Genomic DNA, 26,961 nt, shown 5'->3' on the forward strand with positions numbered 1-26,961 from the left:
CAGCCACAAGAAGTCCGAAAATGTCTTTTAACGCCTCTAACAAAATAAGGGTGGACTTGGTGTCATTTAAATTTCACTCTGCATATACAGCACGCAGGTTACGTAAACAGTGAGAGGAGCCTCTTTTCTCATACAAATGACATTAATTAAGGTGAGCTCTTTGATGAAATCTAAGCCTCTTAGCCAACCTCCTGCCATCTGTGGCTCAAACATTACAGCTCGGAAAGCTTCAGTTTTTTACCCTTCTGGAGGCAGGAAGACAGAACAAAGTGTTGTCTACACCACAAGGTGGACTACCGCGGCTAACCTGCTTTCGCAGTCGCGCTGGGGAGGTAGAATCAACTGTCTGTGAGTGAAAATAAACAGGAAGCTGAGAGAAGGAGAGAGAGACCTGTGTCATTCACCAGTAAAGACGCTCTTAACCAGGTCTGACAGCTGACAACTCCTAAGCAATTGGGGTCAGTTAAAGGAAAAGTAGCTCAAGTTTTGTTGGGGCTTTGGCTTCAGAGATGTTCTGGAGCCACTGCCCACCGCAGCATCAAAGGGGATTAGAGGGACAGGGCCATCTGTTGCCAGAATAAGCGTCAGCCCTTTTATGTGTCAGCCTGTAAGTTTGTGTGTGTTTTTGTGAAGGTGTATGTGTTTGAGAAGACACAGAATCCCTCATGGCTCGGTACTTTTAACTCAAAGGGCAGAAGAGGTGAGGGGTGCAGCCCACACTAGGGCAGAAAAGTGGTTTTAATCTAGGCTGGGGGGCACTAAAAGGTTAACACTGGGGCAAGCTGGGCATTACCGTCTGTAGTATGCAAGTGAGTATGAATCCACACAATCAATGGCAGCAGGTTCATACAGACTAATCAGAGATTTTATCGACATTCAGAGCTGGTTTACTGAAAACAGGATCCTGCTTTAATCATGAATACTATTCGTCATCCATGCAAAACACAGAACTTGTTTTTGTTGTGGGTTTATTGGAACACACTGCCAACCTTGTTCCCCCTTCACCTCTCTAATTTGTTTTGGGTCTTGTTCATGGCCTCCGCCTGGGAATGTTTTCTCCTCAATAGCCTGCTACCTTTTAGCTGAGCCGCCCAGTACTTGACCTACTGCCGACACTTATTTTCAGCACTCTAATTGTCGTTTAATCACATATCAACCTGTCACTTAAAGACCCTCTTTTTTAAGGGGGAACATTTGCATATGCTGTAAAACTAATTCCTATCGAAAGCTCCGGTGGTTGTGAGAGCGGACACGTGCACACGCACGCACACGCACACACACACACACACACACACACACACACACAAGCACATGCAACTCAAAGTCAATTTTATGTCACCTTTACCGACAAAAACACACATAAGCTGACGCCATAGTTGATATTCTTGATTCAGGTGGTTTTCTCACGTTTGTTAACAGTGTGTGGTGACACGTAACGTGTTAGAATAGGGACAGCGACAAAAGCGATTCCGAGCGCACACACTCGTGCGAGCCAAAGTGAAGGTGACAGTGAATGTATAGTGTTATAAAGGAATCAATTAGAGTTAATAATGTATCACTCTTCCAAATGTTACATTCATTTGTTAACACTTAGATAAAGCTACTGCAAAATAGGCTGTGCTGAGTTTGCCTGGCAGACTACACTACATTTACATTATCACCCTTATACATCGAGGAGCCATGTTCCGCTTGAGTGGTAGCGGCAGAGTGGCGGGGGGGTGGGGGGTGAGAATCATGTTTTTCGGGCGCAAGGAATGCCAGTCCTCAAGAGATCTCCCCCTCTAATTACAGAGCGGGGGAAAGAAAGCTCTTTGTTCCACCTTTTATTACATTAATTGATAAAACGGAGCTCGGGTGGAGTCGTCTATGAGGGGGGAGGAGGAGATTGGGCTGGGGCTGTATGGAGGGGGATCTGTTGGGCAGATGAAGATGGGTGAGAGGCTTTTGGAACTGAGGTCCTATTTTCAGTGGACTCCTAATCCTGTTAAGGGCCCTGATGGTGGTGCAGCCCCGGCGCTCTGCTTTCCCACAGGCCCCAGCGGCAGCAGAGTTGGGGAGGGGAGTGGTGGCGGAAGAGGCAGATGATGGTGTGGTGGGTGAGAGTCCCGGCAGCGTTGTCTGGGCCTGGGCCTTAATTAACTATCTCTTCAGGGGGTACTGAGGGCCACACTGAGACCTTGTGTCACAAACACCAGCAAGCACTAAGAAGCTTTAAGAGGAAGTGGCATCTCACCCACTGTGGAATCACTGGAAACCCTGTGGACCTTTAATATGGACCCCATACAGCTCAAAGGCATATAGATGTTGCAGGACATTAGCTGGGCAATTTTATGACTGTTTATTACCTCGGCACAAATTGCACAGGTGGCTGATATCACAGCCATTGATTTATAGGCTTAAAATGAAAGTCTGAAGCTCGAGAGGAAAAACATCCTAAAATTAGCTTTTGATTGAAATATGATAGAGATGGTATCATGTTTCTGTAACTAAAAAGAGAACACCTTCCATTTCTATTTGTGCAGCATTGGCCAATCTTATTTGTCAGTGGTTAAGTAGCTGTAACAGGCTTTGTCATGGCTGTAATCTGCTTCTGCTTGTTTAGGCTACCTGCAGACAACAGAAGCTGAGAAGTGCTAGTACAGTGGCCAAACGGAGTCTGAATATGTTACAGAGGCAATTAAGCATGTTGGTGTGTGTGCACACACACAACAGTGTCAGAGGTGCTAAGCCGGGCCAAACACGCCTCATTGAAATGTCCATCTTAAAGCCACCCAAGTTCCTCGTCTCCCCCACCCTCCGACAACCAAGATGCTTCAAGACTGTCAAAAGCATTTTCCACAAAGCTGAAGAGAGGGCAAGAAAAAAAAAGACCTGCCACTGTCACATGCATACTTGCGCGTGCACACACACTTGCGAGGCTGTCAGGTAAATTAGATCTGAAAGCTGACAATTTCTGACCATATTTCCTTGATTATTTCGAACAAATGCACACCAGCCGCTCTAAGGAGATTAAAGTGACATAAAAGTCCCGAGTGGGAGGAGGGAGGGCAGAGAATCCAGGTCACCCCCATTTGTCCCCCTGCCTGACAGCAGCTATATCGCTATCCAATCCAATAAAAGTCCCCCCCTCCTTTTGCTTTAATTAATTTTACAGCTAGCTTGCTTAATTACTTTCAATCAAAATCCTCTTGCCATCACAAAATTAGAAATGGTTCAACTCCATTAGTCTAAATTCTTCATTTACATACACAAAGACTGTCAGCTCTTGCTAAGCAAACGGCCTCCTGCTTGATGAGATTGTTTTTTTCCACACACTCTATCACTCTCTCGCTTACACATACACACACACACACATACAGACACACAGACACACGCGCTCGCGCACTCACAAGTGTGCTGTTAATTTTTTTTGAAAGGAGAAAAGTAGCATAAAATTATTTGATCCCCTTACTTAAGACATTCTCTGCCTAATCAGGGTTCAGGTAAGCTGCGGTGCATATCATCCAAGGTAATGGACAGTTGAGTGTGCGTCGACAACTGTTGAAATGGATTACACCCACTGCTCTGTGTCAAAAGAAAAGCCTCAAACATTGCAGGACATAATGTACGCCGCATATAAGGGATAAACAGAATTAGTAGTGGTGGAGATCATGTAAATGAAGCTAACTAGTTCTCCTGCAGGATTAGCTATTATTTCTCCAGCTGCAGATTACCCGCTGACACATAGCACCCCATAAATCTGGCTCCTTTGTGGCAGGGAGTCACCGGTCCCTGGCTAGACTGTGGACGCTAGCGGTGTACTACTGGCGGTGGGCTGCTGTGAGCAAAGCAATGGTATTTTTCACAGGGGTAAGGACCCATGCCCTGCCGCCTGATCACTTCAACTTGGCACACAGGCAACCTCTCCATCACACACACTGCCTAAGGCCTGCACATCATCAAGAATTAAGGACATGCAGATAGGGTTTGTGCACTGACCAAAGTGAAAACCCAGGCACACAAGCACACCACATGTGTGTTTCCACACACACTCACACACTTCACACACACACACACACTGCCATAATTAGATCCTGGGATGAGGGCATTAAACTGGTATAATGCACTCACTGCTGCAGCACACTACCACAAAATATTATCGACACTAAACCTACATGCTCATCAGTGACACTCGCCTATTGCTTTTATTTCCCTGTTCGCACGCACGCTACGCAGCAGGCCCGCCGCACATCAACACAACACTTTCGATCTGCTGCGTTCAGATTACAGCAGTCGTTCTTTTAGGACGATGGAGGGGGGAAAAATAAAACTCGAAAAGACAAGATTTCTGAACAATATGTCACAGTCTGGAAACGTTTATAAAATAATTTCCAACAAGTGACCTGGCCCTTTTACTCGGTGTCTGCAATCACTGCTTTCCCTTGCCCTCTTTAACCAGTCCCCATTAACACTGTTAATTATCCAAATCCATCATTCTTGGGGTAAATGAAGACTGCCTCTTTAATTCAATTTAATAGGATCATTTTCCAACTCACGTTCACTTTAGCCCCAGCTGCCCGCCCACTACTCCCCCACTGAGTTTCCCCCCACTGTATCTTGACTCCCTTGGCTGGCGCTTCTATGGTCTGGCTCTCTCTCTCTGTATTGGTGGAAGGGGAGGGTGATGATGAGGGTTAAGGCTTAATGGCAGCGGTGGGCCGACTCTCTCGCTGTTGATCTCTCATGTCTTGTCTTGGCTCAGCTGGTGGCGAGCAGCAGTTCTGGGTCGCCATTCTGCTGTGTGCACTACCTTCCTGCAGCATGCGCGCGCACATACACACACACACACACACACACACACACACACACTCACGCACGCACGCACGCACGCACGCAGGCACCATGCAGCACCAGCCATGCTCACCGGGGCTTAGCTAATCTTGTCACATCAGGCCACATTGGCTGAGTTGAGGCCTTTAGCAGCAACAAACCCCCACCACCACCCTCACTGCCACCTCAGTGCACCTCCACACTTCACCACCACTCCTTCACTGACTCCTCTCACTCAGTCACTCCCAGTCTCTTCTCTCTTTCCCTTGTTCATTTCACAAGGTCACGGGTGGCGAACTTGCACGTGCGTGGTGAGACGGAACAGCTGATGACTCCCTGTGTGTTCCTGCTGCGCTCGCGGAGCTTATCGTATGGCTAACGTGCAACACATGTCAATATCATGGAATAAATAACGAGTGGAGTTGCATTATAGTAAACAAATTTGGTCTGAATATTCAAAAAAGAATGCATTGTTGTCCTCTCTTATTTCTACCTTTACCCTTAGATGTCAGTCACTGCTTTAACTGTACAGGAAAGTCATGTGTCACTCACAATGGTGGCACATCACCAAAACGTGTTTATAAAATATACAGGTGTCACTTTGTCTTTTCTTCCCTGTGGAGTGTCATCGTGGTATCAGTATCAAAACACATTTTCCATGCAACATTGCCTGGCGGTGGAAACCGGACACTTGTGCCCTTTAATCTGACTTTCTATAAAAGTACAGCTATATCAAGACTGGCGTGAGCTCTTTTATATACCTTGTAAGTGTTTCCTTACCGACAACTTTCTTTTTTCAGGCCAATAAAGTATTTTCACAAGATGAATTATAGAAAATAAAAGTTATATCTAAATGATTACATGTCTTTAATGAGGACATGGGCGTTAAGTGCTGTGTTTCAAAATTTGTTAAAAAAAAATAGGCTTCCTTATTCTCATTATTCAGCGTGATGGTAAATTTGCCCCCATTTTAACAATACTCCCGCCCCATCCCCCATGACAAGGAATACCCGGGCCCATACATACACACACGCATGCACACACAAATGCACACAGCGTTCCCTTTAAATTTTTCCCAGACATTCATTGTTTAGCCATTTGAGACAGACTCTGGGAGAGTTTCAAATGATTTTAGCCATGATTTAATTTGGTTTGTTAAAGGGTGATGTCAGCACAATGGGAGGCAAGCCTCTAAATCCACTACATTCACCCAAAATGCCTAGATGAGATAATCATTGGTGACGTCTACGAAAACACTTATTATATTTGCCCATCGCCCGGCTGAAGCTGTTAAAACTCATCAGTGTTTTCTCTTTTTTTTTTTCTCTGGGAAAGAGAAAAAAAAAGGGCTCAACTTATAGTCAAAACTGTCACTCGGTTTAAAGAGACAGTGCAACATTGTTGTGGCTGTGGACGGAGTTTATAAATGGAAAAAGACAGAGCAGAGGGCTATCGGGTGTCTATTCAATAGTCATTTTGTTTGCACCCAATACTAATTAAATAAAACACGCACAACTTTTTAATTGGTTTTACAGAGATCAGCCATTTCAGGAAGCTGAACAAGTCTCTCTTGTGGTTCCATATATATTGTATATTCATTCTAAAATACTAAAAACAAGATATTCTTCCACAACAGAGCCTGTGCGGCTTGTTGCTTAACTTGATCACACTATTTGAGAGGACTTGGGGTTGAGAAGGCAGCAGAGGAGATAAGAAATGGATCAACGTGAGCCTTGCTCATAGCTTAATTTATTTTAAATCCAAGCCCTATTTACACACTGCGCACCGGCAGGCCTTGTCAGCTCCAACTAGCATTGAGATATTTAAATGCTGTACAGCGGCAGCCTGAGCGTGTATGATACAAGCTGTCGCTGTGTGAGACAAAGCCAGATCTCAATATCACAATTTGCACTTCTGAACACAGAATGGCTACAAACAGTGTGACAATACAGTCAGATATTAAAACAATAAAAAAAAAGCTTCCTAATAGTGGGGATAAAAGTAAAAATGTACCGGTGAAATAAGACAAAGAGCCATATAATCCTCTCCAAGCGAATGCACAGGCCAGATTGAGTGCAGTACAGGGGCTAACCCCATGGAGGTAGGGGTCAGGATATGAAACACACACGCCATTCACCTCCCAACAGGATATCCTCATGGATCAGCAGCAGTAGCCATGTTGACCCGCCCCGTTATTAAAGAGGCTAATCTGTTCAACATGTCAATGTTAGCACTTTTAGCTGCGATTAATAAAAGAAGACCCCAAGAGTGCTGTGTGTGCTTTTTCACAGCCCCAGGTTGTTTTCATTGGGTTTGTGTTTTTAGTGAGTTTTTACCGTTTGATAATTCAACAGTACTCTTTTCTCTTATTAGCATAAACAGTGTAAATTATTAACTTGGTTTAAAGAATTATAATCAGTCATGAATTCTAAGTGCTGTGGTAGCTTTGTGTGTTTTTCCCTTCCTGCCACTGGGCAAGACTCACATGGCATTGCAGATATCATTTAAACAAATGTAACTTTATCTTTTATAAATATGGAGCAATGTTATGATTGACTCTGTGGCCTTTTATGTGATGCTTAAAATGTATGGCCCAGTGGCTTTCACAGGCTGGTAGAGAACAGAACTGCTCTCTAACAGACTTGCTTTCTAAATGCCTGGTGCTGTGTCTTAATTTGTAATCTAGTCAAACCAATTGTCCGCTAGCTAAAAAGGTCACCGAGACAATAGACTACACAGCCTCCCGAAAGCACAGGGTGTCTTTAGTAGCTTTTTAACCAAAGATGTAATTAAGACACCTTCATCTTCAGGGGTGAGAAGGGCACCAGCAAGACTCTGGAAACTGGAAACACAAGAGGAGTTTTACATGAGATGCACACTAAAGCTGAATGTTTGGTTAGAGGTGAAAAGCACTTGCCTCTGCAACAAAACCGGAGGACAAGTTCACCTGCTCATGCAGTCGGCGTGTGATTTTATACATTGTGACCAACGACTGTGGCGAAGAAAGCTTGTTGGGAAAAACGGAGTGATGCAAAGCAACACAGGAGAGGCAGAGGGGGGGACTTAAAGGATGTGATTTATCTGGGCTTGATTGCGTGTTAATCGAGGTTACGTGTATTAAGTGGAATCTAATTGGAACAGACACTGGCAGTCTGACAGATCGACATGATGCAGATGGATTGAGGGAAGAGAAAGGGGGAGTGAGGGAGACAGGCAAAAGAAATGGGAGAGAGAGAGGAGGGTAGAGCAGTGGAGGAGAGACAGGAACAGAGGCAAAGGAAACACATCATTTTGCGACCATACGTGGCGAAACAGTCTTGAGACGCCAAACATTACAGAAAACCACCAGACAGTGGAATCACAAGAAAAGCGGAAAGAAGACTCGTTAGGCTCGTGTCACATGCGTCTCATGATTGGCGGCTGATGAGACATGTAACCCTTCTAGAGGAGGACACACACGGGCGAGTTTGTGACTGACAGGGCACAGCACAGTGTTGCCTCCTCCCCCTCCAGTTGCCACATTTCTCTTCAGTGGAAATGAGGGGAAAAAACAACCCCTCCCCAAAAAAAAAAAAAAAAAAAAAAAGGCCAAGTGACAGCTGCCGGAAAATTTCTCACCTCAATGAGGGGACGAGCAACTGTTCCACCGGTCCTTCTGACTCTGTGCTGCTCCTGACAGGCGACAACTGTTCCGAAGGCCCTCTCCTCTCCCCAAATCTGAGGTATTTAGCTGAATGACCCTTTCAAATGTTACCAGAGTAACAGGCCATAAAAGATGGCCACCTGTTACTGAGCATGGAAAAGGTTCACTGAGCAGAAATATATATTTGAGGTTAGAGATAAGCGTTGCATAAAAAGAGTTAGCGCTGCTCTGAATTGGCGAGGGGGGTTGTAACTGGTGACAGGGGGATACAAAGTGTGAGTGACAAGAAGAGCTGGAAATAGCTCAGAAGCCGAGCAGTGCCATTATCAAAATCTGGGTTAAAAATACAGTAGTTCTCAAAGAAAGGGTCACTTTTACTGATAAAAGAAGGGTGGCGAATGCAAATAAATGTACAATAAAATAAATGCGAATAAAGAGATGAGGAGAGGAGTAAGAGAAGGGAAGCAGAGGAAAGATGATCAAAAGGGGGAATTACAGGCATCATTCAGGGGTTGTTTGCAGGATACCACGGCACTCGAAACTTCACTCATCACCACAAAATGCCCAAATTGTTCCTGACATGATCCCGTCATGGCGCAGAGACAGAGGAGTTGCTTCGGTCATCCGTTGATTTGATCTATTATGACTGTTACACTAATGGCATTAATAAGGGCAAAATTGCTATTTTGAAACACACAATTTTCATCCTCCTCATTTGGCTAACCTTATTGTCTTTCTCCTCCTCCTTTGCGTGTGTGTGTGTGTGTGTGTGTGTGTGTGTGTGTGTGTGCGCGCGCGCGCGCGTGCTATAAGGTCATCTCTGTTTTCCAGGCCTGGTGTACAATGTCGTTGGATTGCAACATTTTGCTCAGTTTAAAAACAACAACATAAGCTTTGAAATTTGAACCTTCTATTTTCGATCAGTTTGACTACAGGGTTATATTTACCATCCAGACTTCGCAAAAACCACTGTGTATATTCCTGTCGATATTGAGATTAAACGAATGCTAAATGCACAGGAATGAAACTGACAGTTTTAAACGCACCAGAAGATACTGTTTAAAATCCGAGCGCATTAAAGTTTGTCCTTGAATTGTCCATTTAATTCACGCTGAAATCGTGTGATCATCACAATGAACGTGTCCTCAAGTTTCCTATATGTTTGCGTTGAACGCGAGTATCTGTGTTCCGCCCTCATCAGCCTCTAACATTGAGAGGAATGACACTCAGTGATCAAGGACATGAATTGCTCATTGATTTTTAGGGGCCAGCTTAACTATCCATTCCAATTGATTTTTAGCTTTGCTGGGTGTGCGAGTTATGGCAGTTTTAATGTATCATCTGTATGTGTACTCATCACCCACTGCAAGAGGATTTACAACAGTACGAGAAACGCCATATGTGCAATTGTGAGACTTTATTCTTTTCTCTTCTTTTTCGATTACATATTCCAAGAGGCTATAAAATGTCATTTGTTTTATAAGAGGTGAGGGAAAAAAAGGGATCATCTCTAACATCTCTTTTTTATAGCTTAGACATCATCTACTTATAAACCTGGTAAATGAGCTATTGGGAATAAACTGCAGCATTTTATATCTTGATCCATTCATGGAAAAGAAAGCATGTGAATGAACTGTAATCTCATTTTATGCTGAGAAGCTTTTCAGTTTGCAGAAAAACAATTTCAAGAGGGATTTCAATATCTCTCTCACTTCCTCATGACTCCTTATTTTTAAAATACAGACATTTAGGAAGATATTATAGCAATAGCTTTATCAATTAACAATTCATCTGAACTATTAATAATCAATGGTTTGATGATGTAAGAGACAAAGTCAAAGCAATGTGATACAAAAGGCGCTCTAAAGTCATCTGTCAGGTAGAAAGTCATTAAAATAGCGGCTCGTTTTCCTGCGCCAAGCTTGGGTTTCACTCAGGCAGGGATACATTTCAATTCTTCAGCAAAAGGCCTTGCTCTCATATGATATCATCATCCTTTAGAACATAACTCTCAATGGTTTGTCTTTTGTGTTTTATTCCATTTAAAATTGCCCTTTTTTTTCCAGTGGTTTGGGTGAAGCAGTCCTCCATGTGAGGTAACTGCCTTTTGTTCAGGGAAAAAGACTGCATAAAGCACACTTTACTCCATCCTCTAAAAAAACAAGTCGGCTTAATTAATGTTTTACAAGTGCTGCTGTATTCTTAGTAAAAAAAAAAAAAAAAAAAAGCCTCTATCAAAGCCGGCAGGTTCAGATTACGTACGCTAATTGAAATTCTGAATTTCTAAGCCAACTTCTTTTTTTCCCTTGCTCCCTCTCTGTCTCCCTGTGCACACAATAAAGCCGAGCGTTTTGTAGTCCACAAATGACATCAAATCATCTAAGTAATATGGGCTTTTCTTTTTTTTTCCTGTATTCTCATGTTCTGCTGGTGGGTTCATGAGACAGCTTAATAAAGCAGTAAATGCTTGGGGAAGCCTGAGCAGTGTGTGTGTGTGTGTGTGTGTGTGTGTGTGTGTGTGTGTGTGTGTGTGTGTGTGTGTGTGTGTGTGTGCGTGCGCACGCGCACGTGCTTGCATGTGTGCTCTTGTGTTTTACCTCCATCAGGGACCTCAAAGTAAAAAGGCAAAGCCTGGTTCTTTTTAAAGCAGATTTTCATGAAGAATAAATCAATAAAAAGCCAATGAACAAAAGAGCTGAAACCAAAGCCAAAACTAAGACACTTATCTCAGGGGTTGACATTGATAGAGCCCATATTAACGCGGTCTGAGCTAAATGAATACAGCATAATTCACAGGTTATACATGCGTTAGGTGCTGGGGGAAGGCAGGCTGTGTGAACAGCTGCAGGTGAGGTCGACTTTAGGCAACCGAAAAAAAGAACAGAGGCTCCATTGACAATGATCTGAGTTGCTGATCGGATCGACTAGGATATGAAATAAAATCCTGTCCTCTGCACACACTCGTTTTCCCTCACTAGATATCTCCAGCGAGCAATTAAATAAATCACAAAGTTGAGAAAAATGTCATCCTTGATAACCTTTGTTCTGAGTTAATCATTGCAGGGGGGGGGGGGGTGTTTCTCTCCTTTTCTCTTTCATATTTATCCAAACCCCCCTCCTTTCATCGGGGTATTATTTTATTGGCTTGTTTTGCAAGCATTATAACTTTGCATTCTTCTCCCAAGGTCAGTTTCTAGTGTGCCACCAGGAATATTTACACACAGGGCTTTTCAGGTCAGTTCCATTGTATTTACATCAAATAATTTTTGATAAGGGATGTAAAAGAGCTATAAACCCAGCCTCATAAAGAGGAGAGGTGTAGGTGAATTAAGGCCAGAAGATCAGTGGCTGGATTTCTTCTTATCAAAAACGCGTCAATATTTTGAGTCAGCTTTCTTAGTTCCCTCCCACCCAACCACCCCAACCCCTGAAGCCGATAGAAGCCTGGACTTGTTAGATTTAGTCGAATGGCTTCCCATTGCGGCCAGCAAGCAAGCTCTAGTTTCATAGAAAAGTACCTCCCCTGTTATCTCCCTAGCACTATAATCACTTAACAAAGACTTGGGCATTTGCACAAATTAAAACATCAATAATGCATAAGTGCTTTTCAGTTTTGAGCTATAGTGTCCCTGTATTGGGAAGAAATACCCCCTCTGCCAGTGGAAAAACTCCAGCTCACCATCGTCTATCCCACAAGCGGCTCAAAGAAGCCACAGCCCTGCTTTGAGCAACAACCCCTCTTCGACAGTACTGAAGTTAAGGCTAAAGCTGCGGTGAACATTTGGGCTTCTGCTTTGGTAACGGGACAAAATGGCTGGGCTGGGTAGGATGCGGAAGTTGTTTTAAAGCAAGTGGCGGTAAGTGCTGGTGGTGCATCAATGCAAACAGGCAACACCCTTAAGTGGCGCAGCGTGGCATCCTTCCATAAACAACACCACCGCCGTGACATTTATGATTTGTGTTCAGAATGGCAACACGTCGTTACATGGCTAAATCTGCCAGGCCTAGTCTCTTATTTTCCCAGATGAAAACACCAGACGCTTCATATGGTTGTCAGAGAGCTTTCGCTTGAAACGACTTGTATGGGAACATTACTCTTGGACAAAGATGTGACGGGTGGGAGCATCATGGGAAACAAACTCGGAAACCAGGATGCTGTTCGGGCTACTGTTTAATAGGAGAGAGAGAGAGAGAGAGAGAGAGAGAGAGAGAGAGAGAGAGAGAAAAAAAAAAGCATATTAATTACTGCAGTTGTGAGTATGAACTGTTTGCGCTGACTATGGGTGAGTATTATTATTGGACTTGTAAATCCAGACCAGTACAGTTCCAATAGAGGACAAGCCATCCTATACAGATGGCCCCAAGGACAATTAGCAGTAATGATTGGTTGCCACATAAATGAGGGAAATTCTATTTGCTCCTGCTCTTGCGGATGGTCACAGACCAAATGCCTCTGACAATAATATGGATGGCTTCTTTTTAACTTGAAGTTAGCCGTAAATGATGAAAAAGTCTCTCACCATTTACAAAATTAAGAAAAGGTGAAAGTAGAAATCAACACCACATTATCAGGAGGGATAAAGAGATGAAACAAATGGCGCCGTGATGTAAAATATTATCTCTTCAATCATATCCTTTTCTCCCAGATATCTTCATTTCCCCCTCCCGTCTCTGTCAGTTAGTCTGGCAAACAATCCCCTTGTTAGCAAACTGTTAAGACAGCCGCTTGGTACACAAATTGCGCTCGACCAAGCGAATTTGTTTTGCAAGGGTGACCTGTTTAATCATCTCATTTTCTTTGGCGGACATTTATTCATCTGGTTTCCACGGTTACAGAGAACATTAAGGGGCTACAGTAATAAGGCTGGAGAGTCAAACAGGTAATAAAAAAATTAACGCCATTTTCCAGCAGCCGAGGACAGTGGGTGAAATGAATCAAGGGAGAGGGGAGTGAAGCAGCGGGGGGAGCGGGGCGGTGGGGTGTGGGGCTCCAATATTGTCCAAACAATAAGCCTTAGCGGTTATTTTACTCTGTAGATCAGGTGGTGCTGTTATGGACATGACACTTTGAGCACAGAGCAGGAGAGATAAAGCTTTTAAAGTGGCCGTACTCCTTTTTTATTGTCATTTAGCGATTACATATCAGAACAATTAAAAAGTTAGCCTAAGATATCTATTAACTTTGCTCTTTTTTATTTCTCCTGTGCTTCAGCAGGAGAAGATAATTTACACTCCTGGAAATCTAACGCGTCAGTATCCTATAAGGGACAATGTGACATTTAGAGGCCCCGGTGAGAAACGTTTCATCATCCTCCCAAGTTAAATCATGTTTTCTAACAATAAAAAAAAATGAGGAAGCAACATAGAAATAAACACGGGAGAGTTTATCTCTCTCAAACTGTTAGAATCAGTAAGCAACACAAATTGAGAGAGTCCAACTTCTTGCCAAATATAGAAAATTCCGGCACAATAGGGGGAACAGGTGCTGAGGGCCCACAGAAAGAGACGGAGCCGGAGAGCTGCTGAATGCCAAATAAGGCAGTGAGACACGTTGCAGCGAGGCACAAAACAACCAACTGCAATGTGATTTTCGAAGTCTGATGTCTGTCACCAGTTTGCCCATAAACCAACTCCTACACAATAATAAATGCCTGGGTTGAGACAATATCCAAGGCTGTTTTCAACTCAAATAATAGATGAACAAGAGAAAACAAGCAACACGTTTTATGCATTACTCATTTCTCCACTCCTTCCAAAAGTATTTCTGATTGACAACAGGTCTTTGGCACTCCTAAAATATGCACAAATGTTCTCAACCTAACCCTTAATCATTCAAATTGTCTGGTTTAACCTGTATTTGGACATTTTATGAGTTTGCCAACACCTGTCCCCCACCCTGTGAAAAACAAGTCAAATTGAATTCTTTCTTTGTTTGCTGTCGCGCTACTTGTATATACGTTGTGCCGTGGGTGGCTCCGTCGGTGTGACTGAGGTAAGAGAGGGAAGCACAACTTTGGATGGGAGACGACGTGTCTCAGAAGAGGAGGGAGGGGAAAAAAAAAAAAGAGATGTCGGTCGAACCAGCCTCGCAGACACACACACACACACACACACACACACATAGGATACACACTCCAACATCAAACACACACACGCACACACACTCGCAAGGAGCGCATGCCCCTCCTCACCCCTGACTGAGCCCGGAAGAAACAAACTCTCGTCATACATGCGGGGTGAAATACCCACAGGGGGATGTAAAATGGACAGCAGATAGAGGAAGAAAAAAAAAAAAGCTTAGCTCGGTACGGGACTGCCAACTGTTCTGCTAACAGCCTCTTAACAGGTGTAGGCTCTAGAACCATGTAATCCTATCAAGTTACTGACTAAAAAAAGGAAAGAAATAGAACAAACTGCAATCCCTCTCTCTCTCTCTCTTCTCTGTCTTTCTTTCTCTGTTGGCAGTGACAGAAATGAACAGCTGGGCTTCAGATTCATCATGTACAGGGAGTAATTATTGCTGGTGCTGCCTGCTACCGACCCAAGTGAGTTGAATATCACAATGAAAATCCGCACGGCAGAGGGGAACCTGAAGTTGAGGGAACTGCAAAGAAGATGCGTGTGAGACAGAGAAGAGGAGGACAGTGTCAGAACGTTGCTGTGTTCCTGTTTGCAGTCAATTACAGACGAATTGGCTCTGAAACTCAGAAGAGCAAACATTTTCCGCCTCAAAGTGAAGGTGAAAGAAAAAAAAAAGCTTTAATGTTTTCTCTCTCTCTCTCTTTTTTTTCCTTATCAAAAAGAAAGCCGGTGACAGAACAGCAAGCTCAGGATTGAGGTCAATGAAAAGGTGATGGAACTGACAAAAGGGGTAAAAAGAGACTTAAAGAGATTACTTTTAATGTCTTCTTTGAAAAAGTCTTGCAAACAATATTAAAAAAAAAAAACAAACTAGAAAAGACACGGATGTCGGCCCGCACAAAAAGGCTCCATCATAATCTCAACCGAGGCTGACCCAATCTGCCGTATTGTTCTAGAGATAAGAGGGTCACGAGATAAACACCCGTGTCAATCACTGTCCTTGTCATTAAGCAGTTAACCCCCGCATCTGCCGCTTCTTTTTCCACACATCCAGTTCCATGAAAGTTGCGGTCTGTCACATTCCGTACCCGCGAACCTACGTACGGGCTGGTTCACACCTTAAAGACCCCCTGCCACATTTAAAAGGATTAGTCACCACATTTTGTGCCGCCTTAATCTCTCTTTCAGCTGGCCTAATAAGTGCGCTTCGATAAGCGAAGCATGCAAATTCATTCATGGCCAGTGGAGACCGGGCTTTCAGACAAACACGCCAAAGTCTTCCACTCTGCTAATTACCTCTTCATTTTCCCTCTTTCCCCTCTTATATAGCATATCAACGACTTGAGATTATTCCTCTCCCTTACCTTCCATGAAATTATAATTTCATATGTAAGATTAGCAAAATCGAGTCGGAAAAGAAGTTAAAGGGAGCTCCTTCCTGGACTCTGCACACAAGAATACATGACACGGCATATTCAGCAGGATTTCTCTTTTTAACGCCGCAACAAATGAGGATGGGGTTTTTTTCTTCCATAAAATAATAACTGATAAAACCTTCTTCAATTAATGTTATAATTTCTAATTCCTCGCTATCTTTTTCATGACAATATATCGAATACGAAAGTCTTGTCCGTTTTCTCTCAGCTGTAGCGGAGCATTTTAACAAAGGTGCATTATCTGTGATGATAAAAAGTTGCCCTGTTATATTTTAGATAATAAAGGCAATGAAGACCCACGGTGCAACCTGTTTATCATTCTAGAATATTTCTTCACTGAGTATTAATTAGGCCATTACTCCAGATTGGTGACGGGGAGCTTTGAGGTTTTAATTAGGTGCTGGCCACTGCATGAGTGCACAGGAGTGAAGAAAGGGGGTGGTGATGCCACTTGCTTCGCTCCTGGCCCATATCAAGTAGCCCTGAACACTTTGGCTACTGCAGCAAGATGCATGGCAGCCCACGTGCATCTGGAGTTTATTTGATCGTTTGATCTTGGATGTTTCCTCTTTCTACCGTTAGGAAAAAAAAAAAAAAAAGAAGAAAAAGGAAAAAAAGGCCAGTTGGTGTGATTTGGGTATTAAAAGACGGGGTTAAGGTAATTATGGTGCAGGATGTCTGATGACTGGGCACATGCTCAATCAGGACTCAGCTGTCCCTCTCTTTCTGTCTATCCCCCCGACACACACACACACACACACACACACACACCCGCACGCACGCACACACAGACACGTACGCACACACACACACACACACACACCTCCCTCCCCTTGTCTACTGTCTGTGTCCCCCCCTTCTCTCCCACTGCCACTCTGCTAAAACCAGGCATAACACACACACAGCCTCGCGTAACATCAATCACACACTGAGAGCGGACCATAAAACTCCACAAACATATACACTGCCATTAACTCACGTATTTTTGTGTAATAGTTCATCTGTAGGTGTAAAATAGTAATTGTGCATTTAGAGATTTTATTATTTTTTAACAAGAAAATTAAAATGAATTAAAAAAAATGTATCCAATAAGGTAATGTTTTTAAATACAATTTAAAATGTTTGTATAAAATATTCTATTTCTAAGGAGAAATAAAAATCATCAATATGGTTTTCTTTCATTATTTCAAATTCAAACCACAGGGTTGTTTACTGCGTCTGTATTTTCAAATTCGGCATGAATTTTGGTGGTATATGAATTTTTTTTTCTAATATAATTGAGATTGTGAATATTTTTTTATCGGTTGACAGGGTGATACTAATCACCTCGTTGCTGAGAAGCACTCTTCCCTGACAAGGCTCCTCAGAATACAAGGATCCCCCAGGAGAAATCGGCATGAAAGAGGTTAAAGACAATGACTCGCATTTTTTTTCCTCCTCCAAATGTCTCCCTGTTAAATTTATTTCAAAACTCTGTTAATCTGCTGTACACAACATTCCCATTAGCATAGCCCAGCCCCCTAATAAAAATTCCGGCTAGTTTAATTAAAAAATGTAAATTTACTGTCATCCAAGGAGCAGCAGAAATAGGAGTGCAACAGCATATTTTATTGCTTAAGACATCAAATTGATTCAGGTTATTGCTAAATTGTGATAAAAGGTTATTGAGGGCCTTCAGACCTGGACTTGTTTTTCCTCCTTCATTTCATCCTGGTTTTGTGGAAGGCCGTAAAAGATGGAGAGGGCCACAAAGGGTTAATGAGACAACTCAGTGAGGGTGAAGGCAATCAACATTATGACTCATGAGAGAGTAGAAAAACATTTTCCGCACTGACGAAAAGTTTGAAATTAGGGTGTGTCGTGATCACAGTTGTACTTGTTCGTTGTTTTAAACTCTAATGGAGGACACCTTAAATACCCAGACGTACCAACCGAGCCCTCATGGCTGTGTCCCGCATGTGTTTGTGAAAGCCTGTGGTCACATAGGTCTACCAGAGACAATATCTGTTTAACATTTAAAATGAGGCATCTTTAAATCCTGTTATATTTTCATTAATCCTGCCACTGCTGAGAAGACACGTCACGTTAATGAGCGCTGACCAGCCAGATATGACAGGAAGAAGAAGAAAAACAAACAAATGATAGCTAAGAGGACTCAAACGTGCCACAGACACTACGTTACTGACAAATTAAAAATTACAAGCCCGAATTCTGAATTACAGTATTTCATTCTAAATATAAAATTACAATAATTCTACCTTGAAATATTTCACTGAACAGTTTCATTATTTGAAAAGCTGTTGTGCCAAAGAAAATACAACACTACCTGCACAGTGTGTGTAACTATATAGAAAAAACATTGTTTAATTTTATTTTTAATAAAATGATCAAAGGAAACGTATCATGAGTCTCAAAAGTGACAAGTTAGTAATAGAGGAGTTATTTTTATGAATGATGCAAATAATGAAATGTACAGGGACTACTGATACACACACACACACACACACACACACACACACACACATACGTATAGGGGGAAAACACACTCAGTCCACGCAAACAGAAACACTACCGTACGTTCAGTACGCACAAAACCGAAAGAACTCATTGTGACGGTGGAATATAACTTATTATTACTTATAGCTCTTCCTACAAGTAAAGTGGCGCGTAGAGTGACACAAAAGTGTAATCCAGTTACAACAGGGCAAGTTTATCCCTAAAAGTACACACATACACACGAACACTCACACTCACACACACACACACACACACAAACAAAACGACTGTCGATACTTGTCAAGTTTAACATATTTAAAAAGAGGCTGCCCCACAGGTGCGTTAGTGCTACAGAGCCAATTCTATTTAATATACTACACAAGTACATAGTATTTGTACCTGTAATTTGACCTCACCCGTATATGTTTAATTTTATCAGCATGTTTTTGTATCACTGCAACAAACACCTGTGCACTGTTACTACACTACTTTGACGTACCTGAAAAGGTTGTGGCTCCATTTACATGTGTGACAACATAAGCAACACAACAGTTTGTTTGCTTTGTCCCCTTGGCAACAAACCCTTAGGCCATTCATTGCACCCTAATGGCATTGCCCGTGCCTCTGTGGATAAAACGATACCTGTATTTCTACAGTACCCAAAAACACGTAATTAAAGGAAAAATACCTGACACAGAGCTCTCCTGGTCTCATGCCGTAGAACAGAAAAAAAAAAAAAAAACACTCAAGACAAGACAAAATGAAACTGGTTTTGTGAACTTTCTGCACATGTGAGCTGCATGCAACACAGCGTCATGAGTCGGGTGCTGGAGAAACGGGCAATCATATTCGATATAGCAGACACCTTTGGGCACTGTCAGGGAGCTATAAATAAGGGTGTCGCAACACTTGGGTATACGTCCTCGCTGGCACATAGTTTAATCATAAACAACTTCCCCTCTCTGCATATTTAGTCAGAGATAAAGACACACCTTAAACTGTCAGCTAATAAAACATATCTGCCAAAGTTAAAGGAGAAGAAGAGTACTCACCATATTCAGGGAAGTCGAAGTTAAATCCTCTCAGACATGTAACTTTCATAATATTACTCAACTCTGTTAGAAAGTCATTCAAATGTTGGTCGGTGGAGGGGGAACAAAGCGGAAAAGTAACTACATAAAAAAAGGCTTCCTTCAATCATGCACTAAACTCCTTGACATGTAATCTGTCAATAGTTTGTTGCTGAGATAATGCCGGCTGCCACGAGCAGATTTGATTGGCAGCTTAGGGTCTGGCCCCTCCTTTCTGTGGTTTGACGGGGGGTAGGTGAAAGAATATGGAGCCTCCCCCTTCCCTTCCCTTCCCTTCCCTCGCTCTCTCTCTCTCTCTGTGCCTCTCGTGCGCTGCCCCTCTCCGCTTTGCTTCCATATACACACACACACACACACACACACACACACGCACACGGAGACCAAGCTGTTGGTGATGTTGTCTGAATAGGCTGATAGGAAATTATGGCAGAGGAACCGGAGCCGTTTTTTTCTCCCTCCCTCAGTGGGCTGGCCTTTTCCATCTTTGTGGTCTTCTAGCCTTTCAACTCTCTTGGGGTGGAGCCTGCGCTGCCTCTATTCAAATGAGGCACTTCAATGAAAAAAAAAAAAAAAAAAGGTTTTAGGGAGGAAAAGATTACAAGTATATTTCTATGTGTGCAATCTTTTTCCTCCCTAATAAAATGTTTTTATTGCACACAAGTTTTTGATGATTTCATTTAAATCAAACACAATGTGATTTCACCTCCAGTAATTGAAAGGATATTTTGATATTTTATTGGAAGCACATTGTTGAATTTAAGGGACGTAGTCACATCAAGTGCATTTCAAATAATAAACATGTCTCGTCCCGGAATCATCAAGTGCGCAAAATTACACTTTTATTACTTTTATTTTAAAGTGAAAAAGAGATCCTGTGTGTTTCAGTGCTTGGTCATATACTTTCTGCCTCTCCGAGCTCACTCTTTCTCCTCTCCCCTCTTTGATAAGCTATCAGTTTTCATTGTAATTTCAGGTGAAATGATAAACGACAGCCGTTACCAGGTGACAATGAATACTTTATAAGACAAACCACTTATTTGCCTGGCAGTTTCTTCCGCAGTGGCATGCAAAGTGCCACTGGCCCATTTGCACACAAAGCCCATATTCTGTAAACAGCTTAATGTCAAGAAAGTGGAATTTAACACAAAGTAACAAAATTTTTGAAAGTTCAGCGCCTAGTCTTGGGATCCACCAGTGGTTTTATTTTGAAAACGGTTACGCGTTACTAACATTTACAGATTACAGAAAAGAGGAAATGAACACGTTTATGGCTGTGAACCAGAATACAATGATACACAGTCCTGGCTTCAGTTCCTGAGTGCTGTTAAGAAAGTCCAAAGTACGTGCATGAAACAGGATTTGGCTGATTTTAAAATGATGATGACTCATCCTGGTTAATAATCGGAAAAAATACCCTTTTCTCTTGCTTCCTAACCCACATGAAGGAAAAAGAGTTTCTATCAAAGGGTTCCAGCCTTTATCTGATGCTAAACTACTCCAGCTGTTGCAAGACATGATAAAAAAAAAAAAAAAAAAAGATTAAATGGGTTTTATTTGTGTTGGGTAAAGTTTGTTGTCCAATATCTGACATTTTGATCACTAATCGCATGTTATACAAGCAAACATGTTTTGTTGGGTGGGTTGGTGAGACCTGATGAGTGCTGACTCCCAGGTGGATCATTACTGAACAAACTTTGGGCTAATTATTCCCAGACCACAGCAGTAATTTTATGTGGTATTATCGTACAAAAGCAATGAAGCGTCATCACTGTGGCTAATAATAAAAACGTTGTTATCATCGATGGTGTAATCAATAAACTTTTCGTGGTAAAAACAGTTTCAAGCATTCATTTTGAGGAATGTTTGGTTGCTAATTAGGACACAGATCTGATGTTTTCTTCTGCTCTTACAGAACAGCTAAACGTCTCATGATCATGCGACTTGTGAACCCTGTTTTCAGTGCACACGGCACATTTATTACCCTTATCTTTTTTTCTTTTTAAATCAGGCGCTTCCACAGTTTTTTGACTTGTTTTTTTCAGCACATTTTCACAGGTGGATTCAAATGCACTTCTTGATTGCAGCGAGTATATCTCCATTTAAAAAAAAAAACAAAAACCATAAGTCTCGGATGACATTTTTAGCAACTTAGAATGAAAGTTTCAGACATCTTAGAGAAAGTCGTGAACATGTCTGGGTGTGTATCTATCAAAATCACAACATTTACAGTATCATAACTTGAAACTGCGGGCAATTTTGGTTTATAAGATGAATTACATTCATCTAACAAAGTCCACAGGAGGGAGGGTTTGTCGTCCAGGCATTACAGCCCTCTGGCCCTCGAGCTGCCATCTTTGGGGGCAAAACCATTATTTTTCAAAGGAAGCTGTGGGGCTTTTCGTTTGATGTGGTCTGAGGGTATTGTATAGTTCATGTGGGAGAATGTTGAGGGCAAGGTGGAGTGTGTATGCATGTGAGTGTGTGTGCACGCTGTCATGCGTGTGACATGGCAGGGGTACATCAGTCAAAGGGCTGGCGGGCCAGACGTTTGGCTGCCCCTGACAGTGCACTCCAGGAGGGGCTGGTCTGGTGCAGGGCCCACTCCTAGTCCTCCATTCCCCGGGACAAAAGCTAGGGCCCAGTTGAAAGATGTGAATTCAGTGGCTTTTGTGCCCAAAGCCCAGAGACATGCCGAGTGAAAAATCTGACCTTTGCCGAGAGTCAGATTGTGTTTTTGAACCCCTCTTGCTGTTCGGGGCAAAGAGTGAGTGAGCGAGTGGGAGGAGATGGAGTGGGTGTGAGTCGGCGTGGGGTGGAGAGTGGAGGTCTGTCCTAACTGGTGGAGAGTACAGGTGGGGGGGAGGGGGGATTGCAAGAAGGGAGGGGGGGGGGACAGCAGCATGAGGCACTTGTACTGCAACTAACTTTAAACACAACAAATTAAAATAGTTTGTGCTTTTCAGCAGACAATAGATGAAGTTTATTCCGGATATTCACTGTCATGTTGTTGTCAAATTGGCAGGAAATTGAATGTGTAAAAGCTTAATTCTGAAGCAGGAGCTTCTAAAGTGGGATTCAACGAGAGTTCACCCTTGTGTTCTTCGAGGTTGCCTGTGATGTGGAATATTATTCCCTCTCACGTCTGTTTATATTGCATTATATATTTATTTTTAAGCAGAGAAGGAGCAGAATATTAAACGTACAGCCAGTACAATGATCATGGCAATACCCCACTTCTTGATGATCATCATTTGCATTACTCCTGACAATGATTCTTCACAATCTCATTTGATTTGTATAATTGCTGCATATACATCTACATACATGGACCCTGAAAATCGCAGCAAAATCTCATTATAGGTACACACTTGAAAGCAATTAACATGGAGTTTGTATGAGGCACAGGCTTTATTTGTATGTCACCATTCTGCAATGTCTTTCTTTTATTTGTGCAGTGTTTATAATATTACATGAATTATGACATAGTATGTTACTTGGCAGCAGTGTGCTGAGAGCAGAGATTCTGTAGATAGAAGAGGCCTATGTTTTTGAGTCATATATTTTTCTTGACACTGCTTTCATCCCCCGGCCGTAATCATCATATCTCCCCCATTGCTCTCCCGGATGCAGACATCCATAATGCAATCTTCCTAATTTTGATCCCTCGCAATCTGGTTTTTAAAAGGGAGGGGGAAAAAAAGGGACATATTTCTGAAGGCTCGCTCCGTAATCATTTTAGACAGATAGCCTTTCCCATCGCAGATGAGCAAATATTTGTAAACCAGCTATCTAATGGAAAATTATAGAGAAATTAGAGTGAAATTCATGACAGTGAAATCCGATTATGTGTAATTCTATTATGCCATCTTAGACCACACAGCATATTTTTGTACAGTTTTTTCCATAAATACCTATGCCAGGGGTCCTGCTAATCAAATAAAATTGAAATTCATCTTCCCATTAAATTCAATTAGCTGCAATTTCTAAAGCCTAACAAAGATTTTAATTACTAAATTATAAAATTCTCCCTAGCCAAATTGGGTAGAGAAAAAGTGCATCCCCTGCATCTGAAAAACAACCCCATGAAAGGAAATTGTTGATCAAAAAAGATATCCAGGGGAAATAACATTAGGGAGAGCACTGGGGCCCTTATTCAGCGAGTCTGGGTGGGGAGTGACGTGTGCCAAGCGCTAGGCTCTTGGGCCGGAGGAAATGAACTTAGCCGAGGTTCTCTCTGTCTCTAAATGTCTGCCCTCAGAGTTATTATGCTGTAATTGACTAATTGACACCTTAATTTCATTTATGGGGCTCCTGTGTTCATAAAGCAACCTCTGGGTGGGGCAGTGGTCTTGAGTGGAAGCAAGGAAGTCAACATCCAGGACACCAGGTAGGGCCTTAGGCCTTCAGTTCTGTCCTCGGCAGATAATGATTATGCATTTGATAATGAAATGGTCAGGAGGAACATACTGACTTAGCAGAGGCTTAAGGAACATCTTACTCGTATGTTTAAATCCCTCTGATGCATGCTGATGGGTCATAATCATGCGTGTCCAGTCTCACAATCTGTCACAGCCAACACATATGACCTCCCTGGGGGTCAGAGGAGTTTATCTTTGTGTAGCAAGTTTGTTTTTAACTCTTCAGTCGAGAATGTTTCTGCTTTCTTAAGGTGACTGGGGATGAGTGCTGTATTGTTGTATTCCAGGTCAGCATCTCCTGAGATGCAGGTGCAAGTAACGCCTGGGATTAGCGCAGGCAACTCTTAAGTGCTGCTAATAGGACAGCTCTGGGACCTAAGGTCAGTCACCAGGTCCATTTCCCAGCCACCCCCTGGTCCTCACCAGTGGACCAGTAAAATAACAGCTCAGCACCCTCTGCAGACTACAAAGCTCCATCTGAAAAGGCACCTGCTGCTTTTATTCACCCGTTGGCAGCTCACTCGGACTGTTTAAAGGACACGTAGAAGAGAAAGACTGACTGTGAAATGATGAATCATTTAAGCACGATGTCTAATTGTTTCAAGGCGGACATCTTGTTTCTGGAAGGTAAAGGCTGGGGGGGGGGGGGGGGGGGTTTGATGTACAACATGCGGGGGGAGGACACTTTGTGGAGAGGTCTGTCTACTGTGTAATCCAGGCAGTCCCATACTTGAAGTGCTTGGGTAAATATGACCAAACTGAAACTTTAATCTGCTTTTTCCACGCCCAAGCTGGCTGGGTATTAGAGATAATCTTTTATGTGTGTCATATGGTGGAAGATATAGATGGAGCTAATTTTTTAGAGACAAATCTGATATTTGTCAACTGGTTGAAAAAAAACCGGGGGATTTTCTCCTAATCCTCCCTTCCCTTGGATGTGAAGGCGCGTTAACAGCAAAATGCAGATGGTGTTCTGTGCACGGAGAGTACCCAGCACTCAGTGCAGTGCATACGGAGAGACGCACCCCAGCCTCGCTAGGGCTCAGCACAACCTGCAGATAGTGAACTCCCCCCACATTCAATTAACAAGCCACTTGTGAAAGCAGAGCCGCATTAGTTTATTCCAAAGCGCAAACTTTGCAAAATACATTTCTTGGTTGTTTCTCTTTACTTTTTTGTTTCCTTGCTGACATAACATCCTTACTTCTAGGCTGTGTTCATCAAATATTCAGTTGCAACTCAATTCCAATAAGGAAAAGAAAACAAATTATAAATAAAATGGAGGCATAAATCTTTCAGGATCCTAATTCTAACTTTCCCTTGGAGTGTTTCTGTCTTTATTTTGTCACATTAAGCAGTTTTGCTTTCCGTTCCCACTCCTAGGCGTGGCTGATTTCACACTGGTGGAAAGAGCCCTTTATTCATCTGCTCTCTTGTTTTGGAACACTATGTATTTTGTGGTGTCATTTCTTTTACACACAATTATCACTTGTGTAACTTTTGGTTTTGTTTTTATGAAAGACAGAACAATAAAATGTGTGATGTTCTTATTTTGGTTGCAGTGGGACTATTGTGTAGCTTAAGTGTGACTTCAACCAATCACCACAGTGCTGCGAAGCTGTCTCGGCTGCCTTATCGCATCCAATATTTTGGGAAGATATTTGCTCTGGTCATTTTAGCACCAGAATGCAACATGTCAAAGCACTTTGGATGCATTCCTCAAGTGCTTTGTGGCTCTGCATTACATTTGACATCGTATTGATAGTCATGCTGTAGCCTCGCAGACATCGGGTCAAGCAAATATAGAATCACGTCTGAGCTTCAACAAGAATGTGAAGTAAACAGCCCATAAAAAAATCAATTTTTACACTACAATTAGCACACATAGCAAAATTAGCGTGTATATTCCCCTTTTTTTCCACGGTAGACTCCTTCTTCCATTGTCAGTCAAGGTTCACTACTTCTGCAGGGGGAAAAATGAGGGACCACTTGCCAAATGTCGTGTTTCCAGGAGACACAAGTCAAGTCAAAAGGTCTGAGGTTTCTCCACCATGAGCTGGCTTTCTAAAACATTTCAAAGTCTTCTCTGCTACTTTCAACATACATGAAAAGGACAAAGAAGCAGAAGCAATTACTCAGAATTGGCAAATGACCTGGTGAACCACGTGAGACCACGGTGGGGGACGACTGACAGTCATTTATTTGTGAATTTGTTTGGGTTTTTTTTACTTCAGGATTATTAGAACAACCCTCCTGAATGTAGGCAACATCAGCCTTGCGCAGAGTGAAAGAAATGTGGACAAACAGAATAATTGCTCATTTATCAGGGTTATATGAACTTTTATATCAGCCTATAAAATGAACGTTATCTTGACCTTCAGTCCAACAACTGACAGGAAGGACAGGTTAGCCTTGCCTTTGGTAGATTAATCTCCACCAAGTGGGTTATTGGTAAAAGTTCACGCTTACACACACACTTACACACACACGTGCAGTGGGGGCGGGTGCTACGTCCTCATAGAACTGTCAGTATGTATCTAGAATGGCACCATGATGACTTTAAACTACGACAAACACTTCTGGGGTACCATGAATTTTGTGATTCCTCAGTGTCCTTGTTCCTTGTGCTGCTTGGACCAACAATAAATAGGTGATAATATTCGACCCTGCAGACAGGAGTGAACCCCTCGTGGCCCAGGATGCATTTGTGGTTTTCCACACGTTTCATAGGACCAGCAGCAACCCCACTGCCGATAGTTGTGTTGGAATCTGCTCGTTTTGTTCAGTAACATCTGCATCTCTCTTTCTGCAAGTCGGTATTCACATCAGTATCAAAGCCTCTGTGTCTGTGGCTTCTCCAAATCTTTTTGAATATTTTTTTTTTAAATTCGCAAAGTTCACACGTTTTTCAGTTTATATAAAATGTAGATATCATACATGCATCTATATGAAGATAAAAGCACATCAGTAAATTGTGACACATCCCT

At 42.5% G+C, this 26,961-nt stretch overlaps 1 protein-coding gene across 4 annotated transcripts in view; it reads right to left on the minus strand.

Moving 5' to 3' along the window:
* The window catches only part of casz1 (castor zinc finger 1), a 172,238-nt gene that overhangs the window by 52,988 nt on the left and 92,289 nt on the right, over positions 1 to 26,961 (minus strand). Inside the window, exon 1 of one of the 4 annotated variants that reach the window (XM_086214520.1) lies at positions 19,518 to 19,956. The exons of the other annotated variants lie outside the window; for them this stretch is intronic. Coding sequence (XP_086070646.1) covers positions 19,518 to 19,566 — 49 coding nt within the window. The 5' untranslated portion in view covers positions 19,567 to 19,956. Of the gene's footprint in view, positions 1 to 19,517; positions 19,957 to 26,961 lie in introns of those variants that run through there. 4 annotated transcript variants of the gene reach the window in all.

Source organism: Aulostomus chinensis, chromosome 9 (assembly GCF_037954235.1).
Source record: "Aulostomus chinensis isolate RoL2024-O1b breed Wild chromosome 9, RoL_Achi_v1.0, whole genome shotgun sequence".
In the NCBI taxonomy this organism is placed as follows: Eukaryota; Metazoa; Chordata; class Actinopteri; order Syngnathiformes; family Aulostomidae; genus Aulostomus; species Aulostomus chinensis.